A 16,854-nucleotide genomic window follows, 5' to 3' on the forward strand; every position below is an offset into this window, starting at 1 on the left:
CGATCCCAGGTCCCACCACGGCGCCTGCCCTAACCACATCCCCAAGGCCACACCTACTACCATCACGCTGGGAGTCAGGACTTCGACATGTGAATTATGGGGGATACACACATGCAGTCCTAGCAGAGATGCAGAGAAAGGGGGTAGTAACTGAAGGGAAATGTTGGGGGGTCAAGGGGTTGCTTTTTATTTTTATTTATTTTTATTTTTATTTTATTTTTTATCCTCACCCGAGGACATTTTTTTCCATTTTTTGCACAGATAGAGTGGGAGGGAGAGAGAGGAAGAGAGAGAGAGAGAGAAACATCGATGTGAAAGGGACACATCAAGTGGCTGCCACCCGCACGACCAACCAGGGCCGGGGACAAACTGCAACCAGGGCACATGCCCTTAGCGGGAACCGAACCCGGGTCTCTCCGGACCGCAGGTCGACGCTCTAACCGCTGAGCCAAACCGGCCAGGGCTGCTTTTTCTTTTTTAAAAATATTTTTCTTTATTGATTTTAGAGAAAGAGGAAGGGAGAGAGAGAGAGATAGAAACATAGATGAGAGAGAACATCGACTGGCTGCCTCCTGCATGCCCCCCACTGGGGATCAGGCCCACAACCTGGGCATGTGCTCTGACTGGGAATCAAACCGACGACCTCTTGGTGCAGGGTCGATGCTCAACCACTGAGTCACACCAGCTGGACTGCTTTTTCTTTTTGAGAGATAGTAAAGCATGGTCCAGAAGAAAGGATACAGTACAGTGATGATTTCTTGGGAGGGAGGAGGGCTGTTGGAGTGATGTTCTCAAGTAGGCAGAAGTGTAGAGGTAAATGCCGAAGTGTTGGTATCAGCCTCACATGGGGGCAAGGGCGCTTCTTCCATAATCACAGGAGGGGAGGCAGTGTTTGGGGCACAGGTGTTGCTGGGTGGTTAGATATGAGCAAGAGTGTCTGTGAGTTCTCTTCGGATTGCTTCAGTTTTCAAAGAAAGAGCGATGCACGTCGTCAGCTGAGAGGAAGACTTGGGGAGGAGTGCCTGGCATTCTGGCCAGAGGTGTAAAACAGTCGCTTAGGAGATATTTTAGGATTGGCAGGCACCCCAAGGGCTTGCTTAAACTAGGTCACTGAAGGGGTGAAATAAACAGTAGCTGCTGCAGGAGCTACAGGAAGCAGCTTCCAATCCTGGGGGTTATTATTAAAATGTAGACGTTCCAAGGAAGGGTCCCTCAAGGAGGGGCTGCTCGGCTGGGGTCTTTGAGGAACAGAGTGTTGGAGTAACTGCAAACTGGATTCAACGGCTGCTTCTGGAATGTTCCAACCGCCACTGCCCAGATGAAGAAGCAAGATTGGTTGACGCTGACAGAGAACAAGCAGGAAGCGGATGGGAAGAAGTCTCTTCTCCTCCAGCCTGGTCTCCCCCTTGTCCCCTTTTGAGAGAACCTAGCCAGGAGCAGCTGGCAAAGCAGACACGTGGTTTGCAGTCGAGAAGAGCAGGGTGGGTTTGGAGCGAGGTCAACTGGCACAGGAGGCCCGAGTTTAAACCTAGACCAGTCAGCGTGGCCTGTCCTAAGCCAGGATGGGGCTTTGGCTAGGTGAGCACACTGCAGACATGTAAAGGGAGCAGAGGGTGTTTGCAGCCGAGTGCTTCTGGTGCGAGACCCCTGCACGTAATTGGTAAGGACACGAGGGTGAGGGTGGGAGAAAGTATTCCAGTTGTTAAACAAAAATTTTAACTTCCACAGCAGGTTTTTAAACAAACAAACAAGCAAACAAACATACAAAGGGTTTGTTAGGCCATTGCTAGCCAAAAAAAAGAAGAAGAAGAAGACTGGTCTTGGGGCATGGAGTCTCAGCCACCAGTAGTGGAGTTTTGCAAGCATTTTTATACAAGCAGCGGGGAGGATATGTACGTAAGCCGTTCTGAGAGGATGTACGTTAGCTATAGACAAAAAGGGACAGAAGCCCAAGTGGGCCAGTTGGGGCCAGTTCTGCGGAGTCCTGTGGATTATCTGTGGGCAGCAGATGGGCAAATCCATGTGTAAATAAGCGGAGGCTCTTAGGGTTCTATAATCACAGAAATAGCCACCTGGAAATTAACCCTAAATTCTAACAGATAAAAGGGAATGTGAGCAGTCATTGGTCAGAGCTAGTCCACAGCTATTAACAGGGTAACTGTTCTCTTTCTCTCACTTTCTAGCAGCTGTGACTTTGATTTAGAACACCTCTGACTTTATTCTTCCTTGTCACAGTCAATGGACTGTAGGCCTGGGGAAGAAGACCCTTGCTACTCAACTTGTGGCTGGTGAGCCACCACCAGCAGCAGCATGTCCTGGGGGCTTGCGAGAAATGCAGTCTCAAGCACTGAGACCCACTGACTAGGACTCTGCATTTTAACTGGGAACCCAGGAGATTCCTGTCTACATGCCAGTTAGAGAAGCACTGGCGGAACTGGAAACTAGGTGATCGGTGGGCGGGCAGGCAGCTTGCATTTGAGACTGCGCAGGGGTCACACAGAAGTGCACCCAACTACGGCAGGAAGGGCCAGCGCTGGGAGGCACCAGCTTCCGAACATAGAATAAGGTAGAAAGAAGCCAGGGTGCCCTAGGTATTGGGACCCCAGGGCCAGAAGGGCCTGGTCTCTCCTCCCCACGTTCATTGGTTCAACTCCCATCCTGTTAGCTGGTCATTTATGATCTAGTGAATTTCTTTTTCTTCCCAAGACTCTGAAACGTAGAGTGTACCCCTTTATTTCTCTATCAGCTCCTCCCTCTCCCTCCCTGACTCGGACCCTTCGCAGGGAGACCGGCCACCTGACCCCTTTCCTTCCTCCCTCTACCTCTAGGCCTGCGACAGGACCGGTTTTGCAAGCAGGGGAAAACAATCGCTCGCCGAGCGTACCGAACGGGCAGCCGCGATGGCGAACAGGGGGCGTGGCGGAGCGGCTGGTACGGCCTGAACCCTACGTGCTCTGCGCCGAGCGGACTCTTTGCGTCTGCGCAGTGCGCGCAACTCCCTTTCTGCCTCCGCTGCCGCCATGGCTCCTGTGGTTAGTATGGCTCCGCGTGAGGCCTCAGCTGAGGGACTAGCACGTGGGCCTCGCGGGCCCGGCTCCTGCTCGGCTCGCGCGGGACGGCGCTCTGCAGCGGCCGCCCTGGGCTGGGCTGGCAGGCCGGCCGGATCGGGGCAGGGCCGCCGGCAGGCTCAGCACGCTGTGGGCGGAGGAGGCCGCGGCCTGGGGCCGGACAGGGAGCCCCACAGCGCCCCGAGGCCGCGGCTCGCGTCCCAGCTGGCGGCCCGCAGGGACCTGCGGCGCCGAGGCGGCGGCCCGGGCCGGTCAGCGGCCCTGGGAGCCCGGCCGGCGTGAGGCTGCCTGGGCCTGGTTACCGGGGTGGCGCGGGGGAAGGAGAGGGGACCTGCCACCCCTGGGAGCCGCGCATCCGGGAAGCCTATGGCCAGGACTCGGGGTCGAGTGGAAATGCCCGCGGAAGGTGGTCTGATTCCGGAGGGCGGCCCGAGGTCGAGGGCCCCTGTAGCGTCCCCGGAGGCAGGCAGCCCAGGGCGCCGCGGTGCAGACCCTTGGGTAGGGCTCGATCCTGCGCCGGCCGGGACGCGGCTGCGCGCCTCGCCCTGCTGCGGCTCCGAGAAAGTCGGGTCCCTGCCCTCCCCTGGTAGTGGGTCACCCCTGTCGCCGTGTCCGCTCCATCTCCTCCTGGGGGGGCTTCTTCTAATGCTTCTGGGCTTTTGGGGTGCTTTCGGTTTCGAGCCAGGATGGCAGGTTTGGGGTCGGTCCTAGAGCCGCCCTCGCGCCGGGAACTAGGAAGAGATGATGTCTTAGGACGCAGACAAGTCGGTGATGTGGGTTGTAGCTAAGGGTTTGAGGAGTTGACGCGGTTGTCGCAAGTTTCAGGTGGAGTTCCTGGAAGCCCAAGGGGCGGGGGCGGGGGTTAGGAGGGGCTTCTTGTAAAGAAAGGTCTTTTGATTCTGGAAAGGGTGTTCAGGGCGGAATTACACAGGTAAGTAGGTTGTACAAAAGCTCCCCCCCCCCCAATGGTGGTGCACTGTGTAGAGGGAGAAAGTTGATGTGAGCCCTTTTTTTGTGAGTAAAGGAAATAGAACCTTGGAGGCTGTGTGCCGGCTGATGGCTTGGAAGGGCTAATTCGTAGATTAAAAGGCCAGAGGTGGTTGACAGTAGGGTTGTAATCAAAAGCTAAGTTGGCCTCAACCTTGTCTCTGCTGCTCTGAGGAGGGAGGGGAGACAGGATGAAGGGAGAACCCGCTAAACTGGGTCAGGACCCTGGTCTGGATAGTCAGGACAAGTGTTGATTTTAGGTTAAAACTGGTTTTTTAAATGTGTGTTTGTATTGATTTTTTTGAGAGGAAGGGAGAGAGATGGGAACATCGGTGGCTGCCTCCTGCACGCCCCCTACCGGGGATTGGGGGAATCCAGCCTGCAACCTGGGTATGTGTCCTGCCCAGGAATTGAACCGGGTCCTCTCAGTCCAGGGGCTGACGCTCAATCTGCTGAGCCACACGGGCCAGGCTAGACCGAAATCGTTTTAGGTATCGGAGGCATTTGTATGCCTGTGCCTGAATCCTGTAATGCAAGAAATACTTATGGAAATTTCATGGCACCGAGAAGGAAAACTTCATTTTATGGTAGTTCCTGAAACCAACAGACGTTCTTGCCCATAGAGATGGGAGGCTGGAGAATGTAAATGGCTTGAGAGTGCTAGAATGGGACCCCAGGGCCAGAAGGGCCTGCTCTCCTCCCCAAGTTCGTGGGTTCAATCCCATCCTGTTAGCTGTTAATTAATGATCTAGTGAATTTCTTTTTCTTTCCAAGACTCTGAAACATAGAGTGTACCCATTTTTCCCTTTAAAAGGCCTAAGCTTGGGTGTTATTCCTCCATTTTTGGGCAGAGGATGGTTTTTGGCACCCTTGCAAGGGACCAGGGCTCCATGGGTTTTGCATTTGAATGGTCTTTTACACCTCCGGTGTTTTTGACTCTTAGTTGTGGGTGGGTGGGTGGGTGGGTGGGTGGGGGCTGCTTGTGCTTTCATCTCTTTGTATACTTTCTTAGAAAAAGCTTGTGGCGAAGGGGGGCAAAAAAAAGAAGCAGGTTTTGAAGTTTACCCTCGACTGCACCCACCCTGTAGAAGATGGAATCATGGATGCTGCCAATTTCGTAAGTTGAACCCTGGATGTCACTCGGGACAGTAAGGTACCTTTTGAGAGTGCTGAGCAAACCTACTGGAGGAGCACGTCTCTGCTTCCGGCTCCCGGCAGCCCCACAGCTTGGCTCTGGGTTGAACTCGAGTGGTGTCTAGTTCCTTGTTTCTCGGTCTTGCCGTCTCGTGTGTGTAACAGTTATGAGGACTGAACAAGTTGAGCTGTAGCACATCGGTGCTAGAGAACTACCTCCTTCTTTTCCTTTCTTATTGTCCAAAAATGATTTTACTTAAAAGTTCCCAGGAAACGTCCTCAGATCCACATCCCCTTTGCACTCTGGTATGTTTGAGCATAAGCACCGAGCCCTGGTCCTCAGGGACGGGGCTGCCTCGGCCCTGGCGTGAACCTACCTGCTAGGCTGCGGAGCAGTGGGCGGATGGCGGCATCTCCTCAAGCTAGCCAGGTCACTGACGGGTCAGAGCTTCACGTTTGTGCTAAAAGGTCCTGCTGGCTGGCTTGTAATTAGAGCTTGGGTTTGTTTTTAAAGTTGACTTTAGAGAGAGAGAAACATCGATCATTTGCCTCCCACACACGCCCCTACTGGGTTTCAAACCCTCAACCGGGGCATGTGCCCTGATCGGGAATTGAACCCACCAACCTTTGGTGTCTGGGATAACACTCCCACCAACGAAGTCAAATTGGCCAGGGCAGAGCTTGGTTTTATTTATTTTTTGTTAATCCTCATCCGAGGATATTTTTCCATTGATTTTTAGATAGAGTGGAAGGGAAGAGAGAGAGAGAAACACCGATGCGAGAAAGACACATTGGTTGTTTCCTGCACGACCCCCACCCCACCGGGGATGGGGATCAAACCTGCAACTGAGGTACATGCCCTTGACCGGGCATAGAACCGGAGGCCCTTTGGTCTGAGGGCCAATACTCCAGCTGCTGAGCCAAACCGGCCAGGGCTAGAGCTTTAGACTTTGCTCATTACTGATGTTTTGCTCCTGTATTTGGTCCATTCCCAGTGTTCCTCTATCCCACATGATGGTTCTGCAGCTGGTTTGGTGCTTGACTTCCTCCCCAGTAACCACACCTGAGGAATCCGGCTTCTTACTGTGCAGAAGCCTTCGAAGTTTACATTTGGTTTTCTGTCTCCAGAACATCAACTATTGCCAAGATAATGTCATTACAGCACGAACAATTTTCGAATTAAAAAAAGAGAAAAGAAAAACTTGGCCTGTGGCCTCTGATGACACAGAAAGGGATTCCGCCGCCCCGTGTGGTTTGCCGCCCTTGTATGCATGCCTTCTGTGCCCTGTCCCGTGAGAAGCCCCTCTTGTGGCTCTTTAGTTCCTCTCCATCCATTGGCTTCTTTTCCCTCCTAACCTTTGTGGCTTCTTCCCGTTAGTGTCTGGTGGCCCTGCCCATTATTTTCTTCTCCCTTCCTTGCACACACGTGTGTGTGTGTGATTGTCTTTCCTACTAGGATTCTCCTTAGGATAGAAGACTTGAGTCATTTATGAGTCTCAGGAGCCGAAGTCAAGCTTTCTGACCTAATTGCCCCATCGTCAGCATGCTGTGTGTTGGAAAGTTGAAACAGGTGGTAGGAATTTTCAGCTGAAAAGGACTTCATATCATTGCAGTGGAAAGAAAACCAAGAAGCAAAAAAAATAACAACAATTGGGGGAGGGGGTGTTGGCGGGGACAAGGAAAAGAAAGAAAGAAAACCAAAAAGTTCCTTTTGGACAGAGACCCCCGAAGCCCAGGGAGGTGAAGGGCCGGCCCCAGCGGCCACAGGGCTTTGCTGAGAGTCCACCCCTGGGCCCCCTGGCTGCTGCCCTGCCCATGCCACGCACATGGCCCCGGAGCAGACCATGATTGTTTCGGTCACTGTTTCCTCTCCCTTCACCAGGTTGGAGAGAACGGAACTGACTGCGCTGAGAACAGCGCTCCGTGCTCCCTCGGCTCAGAAGTTGCCTGCGGTGGGGTTGCCTGTGCTGAGCCTGTAGCGGTTTGGCCCTGAGTTTCCCATCTGCTCTTTACTTTTGACCCATGAGCCAAAGCCTTCCATGTAGAGACGCATTTGACCTTGTGTGGAACAGTCAAGTGTGTTGGGATTTTGTTTTCATATTAGATTTTTAAATCAAGTTTAATAGTGCCACTTTATTTCAAAAAAATTGATTTTGGAGAGAGGAAACGGGAGAGAGAAAGAGAAAGAAGCATCCATGCCAAACATCAGTTGGTTGCCTCCTTCCATGCACTTGACCACGGATCAACCTGCAACCTAGGTATGTGCCCTGGCTGGGAATTCAACCCGCCACCTTTTTGGTGTATAGGACGATGCTCCAGCCAATGGAGCCACACTGGCCAGGGCAATAGCACGATTTTCTAGTTGCTATTCTTAGATTTTAGAGCTTATATTCATAGCTAAAGATTTGCTGTCTTTTTTGTAAAAGATTGAACATTTGCCCAGCCAGTGTGGCTCAGTGGTTGAGCATAGACCCTGCACCAAGAGATCGTTGGTTCGATTCCTTATGAGGGCACATGCTCAGGTTGTGGGCCCGATCCCCAGTGTGGGGCATGCAGGAGGTGGCCAGTTGATGTTCTCTCTCATCGATGTTTCTATCTCTCCCTCTCCCTTCTTCTCTTTAAAATCAATAAAGAAAAAAAAGTTAAAAAAAATAAAAGATTGAACATTTAAAAAACTATGCCCAGTGTAAATAGTATGAAAAATAAAATGTTCTGCCGCTGAATGGATGAACTTGTCACTTCACTAATTGGTCGATTTGATGGTTTTTACAGGAGCAGTTTCTTCAGGAGAGAATCAAAGTGAACGGAAAAGCTGGGAATCTCGGCGGAGGGGTTGTAACCATTGAAAGAAGCAAGAGTAAGATCACAGTAACGTCTGAGGTGCCTTTTTCCAAAAGGTATGGAGAGAGGAGTGCCGCTCGCCTGTCCCAGCCGCGAGTCCCGCCTCACCAGGGCAGGAGTGTCGCTGTCTCGGTCGTGGTGTGCCTGGTCTGTGATGGAGCAGTGCCCAGTGCAAGGCGGCTGTGAATGAATGGGGGCTGTTACTGCAGTTAATGTAGTCAACTTTTGGTAGTTTTAAAAAGCTCGTTTTTCAAAGGCTAAAGTGTTATCAGCAGTAAGATGGGCAGACTTGCTTAGATTGCATTGTAGAAGATAAAGACTTTGCTCCTCTGCCTCTAGGCCACAGTGAAGAGCTTTCTCTATTTATTTATTTATCTATCTAATATCTCTCTCTCTCTCTCTCTCTCTCTCTCTCTCTCTCACCCGAGGATATTTTTCCATTTATCCTTAGAGTAGGAGGGAGGGAGGGAAGAAGAGGGGGTGGAGAGAGAGAGAGACAGATGCGAGAAAGACACATTGACTGGTTGCCTCCTGCGTGACCCTGACCAGAGCCAGGGATGAACCGCAACCGAGGTATGTGCCCTTGGCCGGAATTGAACCTGGGTCTCATTGGTCCACGGGCCAACACTCTTAACTGCTGAGGCAAACTGGCCAGGGCATTTTTTTTTTTTAACTGATTTTTAGAGAGAGAGAGAAACAACTGTGAGAGGACACTTGTTGCCTCCCGCACGACCCTGACCAGGGCCGGGAAGAACTGCAACCAAGGTACGTGCCCTTGACCGGAACTGAACTGGCGACTCATTGGTCCACGGGCGGACACTCTAACTGCTGAGCCAACCCAGCCAGGGCAGAGCTTTCATTTTTAAATCCATTTTTTTTTTTTTACCTGTAAGTGTTACTATAATTGTACAAATACTCGGACATTTCATTTTAGACTGAAGCCACTCTAATTCCTGTGGGTCCATTTTCTGAGTTGGAGATGTCATTTCTCTTGTCCTGCTTTATTATATGGTTTTTGTTCTGAGGATGAAGTTAAAGCACTTTACAAGTCGCTAAGAATCGGACGTGTTCGTGCATAGCTCCTAGCCCAGAACCTGAACCTGGCGTATTCTTAGGGGCTTTTTATCAAACTATCAAATAGTGGGAAATTCGAAGGTGTGTGAGGACAAATGGGCTATCGTTAAGCCTTTGCCTTTGTTTTTAAGTGATCAGGAGATTACTTAAATGTGTAAGAGAAGGACTCCTGTTCACCTGGCGGAGTTATTTGTGCAGAAGGCAGCTGGACAAAGGGACCTTTGCCGCTGCAGGGAGGCTCCAGGGTGTACACGGCGTCTAACTTGCTGGGCTTTCGCAGAGCCCTCGGGAAGCTTCTGTGATTCCTGTGCACTGTCTCTGCCTTGACCGACCCGGCCTGACAGTGCCCCCAGCGCAGCTCACTCGCAGTTTCACACATTTCCTGGTCTTTGCCCAGTGGCCAGAGAAAGGAGCTGTGACCTGCTCGGGTTGTCCTGTCTTGTTGCCAGACGTTTTCTTTTCTTTGACCGATCAAGGTGCTGCTAGTTGGAACCTGCCTCTTGCTTGTCTCTTGACTTCTGCAGCTAGCTGTTCCTGTAGCTCCTCCCCAGCACCCTACTGTGAGCATTTTCATTTTAAAAAAATCTTCTTTTAAAAGCCTCACCTGATGATATTTTCCACTTATCTTCAGATAGAGTAGGGGAGAGGGAGACATCAGTGTGAGAGATACACATTGATTGGTTGCCTTCCGCACGACCCCAACCAGGGCCGGGACCGAACTGCAACCAAGGTACGTGCCCTTGGCCAAAATCGAACCCGTGACTCTGGTCTGCGGGCTGATGCTCTAAGCATTGAGCAACCAGCCAGGGTCTAGTATGAACATTTTCTTTAAAAAAAAAAAATTTTTTTCTTTATTGATTTTAGAGAGAGAGGAAGGGAGAGAGAGACACATCGATGAGAGAGGACATCGATTGGCTGCCTCCTGCATGCCGCCCACTGGGGATTGGGCCCACAACCTGGGCATGTGCCCTGACCAGGAATCGAACTGACGACCTCTTGGTGAATGGGTTTGACGCTCAACCACTGAGCCACAGCAGCCGGGCCCTAGTATGATATTTTTCAAACCACCCGAATGCATTGTGGTGAAAATAATAAAGGAAAAGGAATTCTTTTTAGATGGAACAACCAAACTGATTTATTTTTATGTAGGGAAAAGTGGGTAGGATTGAACTGAGAGCTTCACATCTTGGTGAAGATTGCTTTGTCGGCGTAAGTAACACTGTTGACAGTATTCGTTTCGTGGAGATGTGATTTGTTCCTTTAACATTTGGGTTGTTGTGAATATGCCAGTTTGTGTGTCTCACTTAGGCCTCCTAACAGTCTGAAGAGATGCCAGGTTCATGGGTCCTGTTTTACAGAGGGAGAAACTGCGGTTTGGAAAGGTTTCTTTGCTTGGCAGTCTGTTCCTTCTCTGGCCTGGGGGAGGTGCCGGGGTAGATAGACCCCAGGGCTTCTGGAGCAGACGGGGGAGAAGCATGCTCTCGCAGACCTGGAGCCAGGGTGGCGGGTAGCAGCCTGTTCGGCGCGTTGCGTAGTGAGTGTCGCAGAGCAGAAGAGACCGTGTATATAACACAGCCCTGAGAAACAGTGCCGTAACCTGGACAGCCTGCAGTGGAGGTCTGGCTCACTGAGGGTGACATGAGGCGGGTACTTGGAGCTCCTTGGGAGCTTTCTCAGTGCAAGGTGCTGCGGTGTGTGCTCCCTGCCAGTCAGCCATGCCATCTTTCTCCAGGAGTCACGAAAGGTCATGTTACAGGTGTTTGCTGTTGTTTCATGGGCAACTCTTACAGCTTACCAGTTCTCACTTTTATTGCTAGTTTAGATGAAATTGGCTCTTTATTCTTGTGAGACCACTGTCCTGGTGTCTTTGCCATTTTTGAAAGGTGGGAAGACACTTTGCACTGGAATGACTGAATGCAAGCGTTTCATAAAAGTGTTTCCAAATGCAAGTATATCCAGAGGAGTTCTCAAATGTTCTCTCTCTGCAGGTACTTGAAATATCTCACCAAAAAATATTTGAAGAAGAATAACCTACGTGACTGGTTGCGTGTAGTCGCCAACAGCAAAGAGAGTTACGAATTGCGTTACTTCCAGATAAACCAGGATGAAGAGGAGGAGGAGGACGAGGATTAAAGCTCATTTGTCTGACATATTTTTTATGAGTTCTTGAATAAAATTGGGAACCGAATCGGTGGTTTTCCTTGTATCTCTGCAGTGTGGTTTGGACAGAAAATTGGAAAGCATAGGGCTACACTCGGCATGCCAGGCACTTTGTAATTAGACTTTTTCCTGCTTGCTTCAATTTCGGTTCTCTGGTAGTCATACCAAAACAGAAGAGGAAGTCTCCTAAGGGAACTGACGGGGTTTGGCACCAAGCGGGGGGTAAGGGTGTGGAGATGTGAGCTCCACTGTTTCACTTGGAAAGGTGACAGTTTCATCTGCCGCTTCTCGCAGATTCAGGAGCACAACAAACGTGGGGCTCCTTAGTCGGTGAGGGCAAAGCCAGGGGCTCTGTCAGCTCCCCTTGTGGGAAAAGGGCGTCCGCACGAGGCAGGGTTCTGGGGCACTTGTCTTGTCTCTTTTTATTACAAATTGCTCTCAGTGCCCATAATTATTGTGTATGTTAATCTGTTTTCTTCCCTAGAAATAAACTGGTCCTTTGGCGTTGCTGCATCCCGGGAAAGGGTTTGGAGAGCGACTCAAAGTCCAGGTTTTACATTTAAAGTGCACAAAAATGAATTTGTAAATACTTGTTTCTCTAAGTCTTTGCAACACTGTTACTTTGGCCTCCAGCAGGGGGAGCTGGAGATGAGGAAGAGTAGAGCTTCCAGATGTCAGCATCTGCAGGTCCTGGGTGGGAATTCTTTGCTGCCCAGAGCTGAGTCTCTTCGTGGGTGGGAGTGTGGGGGATGGGCACTGAGAGCAAATGATTGGCAGACACGGTTCAGGCTGAAAGAAATGTTGAGATGCCCAGGGGATAGCCACTTCCATGCCACTTAGACCATGGCTGGATTTCATGTCAGAGGTCATTCCATAGACTGACACTGCGCAGGACCAAACAGTCTTGATCCTACCTGATGTTGAGGTAGAAGATAACGTGGTGTCTCATGGCATGTGTGCAGAGGCTAGAGCTCTGGAAGATTGAGGCTGTAAAGATGTCATCGTTGCTGAAAAACCAGTGTCCCGAGTGACTGGAAAGAGACCCTGGTGCCTTACAGTGCCCTTCTAGAATCTGAGCAATGCTGCAGAAATGCCTGCATTGTCTTAAAGGGCGGCGCATAAATCCATGTTTTTCCGGAGCTTGCCTACAGCTAATTTCCACACCTGAAATGCCTGTGCTCTGCTAGTTGCGGAGCGGAGCGGGGATTGGACGTTGGAGTCCTGCCTGCTCCGGTGGCACCTTCCTGCTGCTTGGCTTGCTGTGAACCCTCGAGGCTTCGCAATTTCACCTGTGGTGAAGGCTCCAGCCTTTTCTATTTCTATGCAAATTTCCCGAAGCAGAATTGTTTGCGCTTGCTCCGCCCCCCAGAAGGCAGGGTTCCTTTCCCACTCCACTGGGGCCTCAGTCGCTCGGGCTCTGCCCTCCCCACGCTTAGTAACTGTCAGTAAGTTCATGACTTGGGTTTGCAAACTTTACTTTGTTGCATTGATGTTCCCCTGTAGCGATTCTTAGTTTGGTTGTAAAATATTAACCCTGGGCTGAAATTAGCATATAAGTTTCTTTAAAAAAAAATAAACTGCTCCCAGATTTTAAAATTTGTAATAAAATTGAAACATTGGTTTTTCTATGCCTTTTTGAACTCTTGTAATTGAGTTTTGATTACATTTTATATTAAAGTGGCTAACACATGGCTACTGTCACTGTGCAAGACTTTTTTTTTTTTTTTTTATGAAGGATTGGCACGTCAGTTTGTTTAGAAGCAAAAGTTTTGTTCACCGATGAATTGCTGTGTTGACAGTGACCTTGGTCTTCATTCTGCTTGAGAAGAAAATGTTCCTCGTTCCCCTTTTCTTCACCCAGTCGTGCCACTGTGCCTTGGGAGGTTTGGCAGCTGACCACAGCCGAGCTCCAGGGTCCAGAACGGATTTCCTCGGGTCCTTGCAAATAAGGGGCTTTTTCTGAGGGAGGAGGTGCAGCGGGAGCCTGGGCCACGCTGCAGCCCGGTTCCCTTGCATCTCCGGCCTCGCGCGTCACCTGTCTGGTCTGCAATGCCCCGGGCACAGGAGCAGGTTGGGTCATGGGGCGCTTCCAGCTGAGAGTTAGGATTGTGGAGGAAGCGAAGTAGGAACAGCCTTGTTCTCAGCTGAGTGGTCGCCAGCAATCTGCCTCGCTGTTCAACACCATCTCGCTCTGAGGTTTAGTGTTGGTCATATCCTTTCGGAAGCCCCAGCGATCTCCTGTGACTTTACAGTCGGGGGTGCTCTTCCCTCCTGCGGGGTGCTCACGGCGTGTTGGTGCGCAGCCCCGGTTCTGGGGTCGAGTCGGAGACATGGGGCTGGGGTGAGCCTGTCAAGTTCGATTTCGGACAACTGGTCAAAATCACACTGTTCTGGGGTATTTAGATCTCAGCCTTTTTAGGGGACACTTGATTCCTTAGAACATGAGCAGGACCCCAGTGAGGCTCTGATGACCTCAGGAGAGCAGACCACGTCCATTTCCGTCTGCTGTGGTCCTCCTGTGACACCCCCCACCCCCCAACTTACTGAGTTTTGGAGGAACAGCCGTGTGCTGGCCCAGATTTGGCAGCATCACCCTTGGTGACCCTGGACAACGCAAGGCTGGCTGGGCTCCGAAGCCGCCTTGGGGAGCCTTGGTGGGGTCTCACCGGAGGGGTCCGCTGAATCGTGGCAAATAGCCTCTGTTCTTTGGGGTAACCGGCTGTGGTGGTGCCGTGTGTCTGGAAGGTCATTACGGAAGACACCTGGTCGGGGGTTTGTCATTCCGGCTCGGAGGCCTCTCCCAGGCTGTTTGAGGCCGAGCGGCGACAGCCAAGGCTGTGCCGCCCAGCTCCCTGCAGGCGGGTGCAAGGGCTTCCGCAGGCTCGGGGCCGAGCCCCTCCGCCTCCCTCTAGGGAAACGGGCTTCCAGAGCAGGTGAGGCCTTATCCGTGGGGCGCCCACCCTTCGTTTCGGGAGACTGCCGTCCTGCCAGGGACAGCCTCGCTGCTCTGCCGGTCAGCGGGACCTGCGTGGCTGCTGCGGGGGCGTAGGGACGCGCTTCACTGCCCTCCGGGGCCCGGTGGGGCCGTGATGGGACCTGCCGCCAAAGGAACTGTCCTCGAGGACGGGAGGGCGCCTGCCTGGAGGAGGACTTCGGGGACTGAGGAGGGTTTGTGCTGGGGTTGTTAACGGATGCAGCTCTGGGCTTGGGAAAACATTTTTTCTTTCTTTTTTTTTCCCTCACCCGAGGACATTTTTCCATATTTTGTTCAGATAGAGCAGGAGGGAGAGAGAGAATCATCAATGTAAAAGGGACACATCGAGTGGTTGCCACCCTCGCGACCCAACCAGGGCCGGGGACAAACTGCAACCGAGGTACGTGCCCTTAGCGGGAACTGAACCCAGGTCTCTCTGGACCACAGGCTGACGCGCTAACCGCTGAGCCAAACCGGCCAGGGCAGGAAAACATTTTTTCATTGGTGCTTTTATAACTTGTGTGTGTGTGTGTGTGTGTGTGTGTGTGTGGTTAATCCTCACTAGATATTTTTCCATTGACTTTTTTTTTAATCCTCACCTGAGGACATTTTTGCATTTATCTTCAGAAAGAGCAGGAGGGAGAGAGGGAGGAAGAGAGAAACATTGATGTGAGAGAGACATCGAGTGGTTGCCACCCACACGACCTCAACTGCGGCGGGGGACAGACTGCAACCGACGTACGTGCCCTTAGCGGGAACTGAACCCAGGACTCTGGTCTGTGGGCCATCGTTCTAACTGCTGAGCCAAACCGGCCAGGGCTTCATTGACTCTTAGATAGAGTGGAAGGGAGGGGCGGCAGAGAGACAAAGAAACATCGATGTGAGAGAGATCAGTTGGTTGCCTCCTGCACCCGCCCCATCAGGTTGGGGGTTGAACCTGCAAACCAGGTATGTGCCCTTAACTGGAAATCGAACCTGTGACCCTTCCGTGCATGGGCTGACTCTAACCACTGAGCAAACCGGACAGGGCTCAATATATTTTTTAAAAAATACTTTGAATTTGAATTTTCACTGAGGTGTAATTACAAGCTCTGGGAAATGCAAACAGGAGACTCTTATCTCCTGCAACTGTGACCTTAATTACTTAATTCCTTGCTCTTGGAATTGCAGAATTGATTGAATTTTCACTTTGGGGGGGATTGCTTTTAACATCAGGCTTTTTTGACCTGCTGTTATTAAAATGCACATTTATAGTCGAACAATAACAAGAGCTATGCTTTATTTATTTAAAAAATATTTTTCTTTATTGATTTTAGAGAGAGGAAGGGAGAGAGAGAAACATCAATGAGAGAGAACATCGATTGGCTGCCCCCTGCAACCCCCCCACTGGGGATCAGGCCCACAACCTGGACATGTTCCCTGACCAGGAATCGAACCAGCGATCTCTTGGTGCATGGGTCAACGCTCAACCACTGAGCCACACTGGCTGGGCAAGAGTTGTCTTTCATTTTTTTTAATCCTCATCTGAGGATATTTTTACATTTATCTTCAGAGGGAGTGGGAAGGTGAGAGAGAGAGAGAGAGAGAGAGAGAGAGAGAGAGAGAGAGAGAGAGAAACATCAATGTGAGACACATCGATTGGTTGCCATCCGCACAACCCCAATCGGGACTGGGGACGAACTGCAATGAAGGTACGTGCCCTTGGCTGGAATCAAACCCAGGAATCCCTGGTTGTGCAGGCCGATGCTCTTAACTGCTGAGCCAAACCAGCCAGGGCCAAGAGCTGTCTTTTAAGTATCACTGGAGCCCGGGCTGGTTTGGCTCAGCAATTAGATCATTGGCCTGCGGACCAAAGAGTCTTGGGTTCAATTCTGATTAAGGGAACATGCCTTGGTTTCAGTTCGATCCCTGACCCTGGTCAGGGTGGTGTGGGAGGCAACCAATCGATGTCTCTCTCTCACATTGATGTTTCTCTTTCTCTCCCTCCCCACAACTCTATCTGAAAATCAATATATCCTCGAGATATATTAAGAGAATTAAAAAAAAAAATTAACTATCACTGAAGATTTGTAGTCAAAAATCCATTTGTTCCCACCACTCCACGTGTTGTTCTGCTTTTGGTCACTGAAGGAACGTTAGTTACGTGGCCGCCGCTGTGGGCAAGAACAGGCTGGGGAGAGGCTGGTGAGTGGAGCATCAGCTTGAACTGGGGGCAGCTGGAGCAGCTGGAGCAGCTGGGGCAGCTGGAGCAGCTGGAATTGTTCTCTCTTGACCGTTGTCTTCACTTAGCCTGGTCCTGGGGGTTGGAGCCAAGGGGTGTGTGTGTGTGGGGGGGGGCTTTCTGGTGATGGGAAATACTGTCCCTCAGTTTCTCCAAAGTGGGACAAGGAAGCTGTACAAGTGTCTCGAGCTCATCCTGCAAGCTGGCGGGCGCTGAGGGGCTGGTGACAGAGGTGGGCATGTTTGGAGGTCCTCAGGGTATTTTCCTGGAAAGAGCAAGGCAGCTTTGTCGGGGAAAATGCAGGCCTGCTAGAGCGTCAGTGATTGGGTCCCTCTTCCCGGTGAAGTGAAATGCTGCCTCGGACCGCCAGAAGCCCCCTGCTTCCTTCGCCTGCC

The 16,854-nt window shown here is 51.2% G+C and overlaps 1 protein-coding gene across 2 annotated transcripts; it reads left to right on the forward strand.

Moving 5' to 3' along the window:
* The first annotated feature begins 2,931 nt into the window (after positions 1-2,931).
* RPL22 (ribosomal protein L22) lies at positions 2,932-11,292 on the forward strand. Of its 2 annotated transcripts, none has more exons than XM_036256980.1 (4): positions 2,932-3,032; positions 5,068-5,172; positions 7,962-8,086; positions 11,093-11,292. In XM_036256980.1, exons 1-4 carry the CDS (start codon positions 3,021-3,023, stop codon positions 11,235-11,237), a joined length of 387 nt encoding a protein of 128 aa, XP_036112873.1. In that variant the 5' UTR covers positions 2,932-3,020; the 3' UTR covers positions 11,238-11,292. The 2 variants fall into 2 exon arrangements, with proteins under 2 accessions (XP_036112873.1, XP_036112872.1); XM_036256979.1 differs by lacking the exon at positions 2,932-3,032 and adding an exon at positions 4,571-4,642.
* The last annotated feature ends 5,562 nt before the right edge of the window (positions 11,293-16,854 follow it).

The sequence above is a fragment of the Molossus molossus genome, unplaced genomic scaffold, assembly GCF_014108415.1.
Source record: "Molossus molossus isolate mMolMol1 unplaced genomic scaffold, mMolMol1.p scaffold_m16_p_12, whole genome shotgun sequence".
Lineage (NCBI taxonomy): Eukaryota > Metazoa > Chordata > Mammalia > Chiroptera > Molossidae > Molossus > Molossus molossus.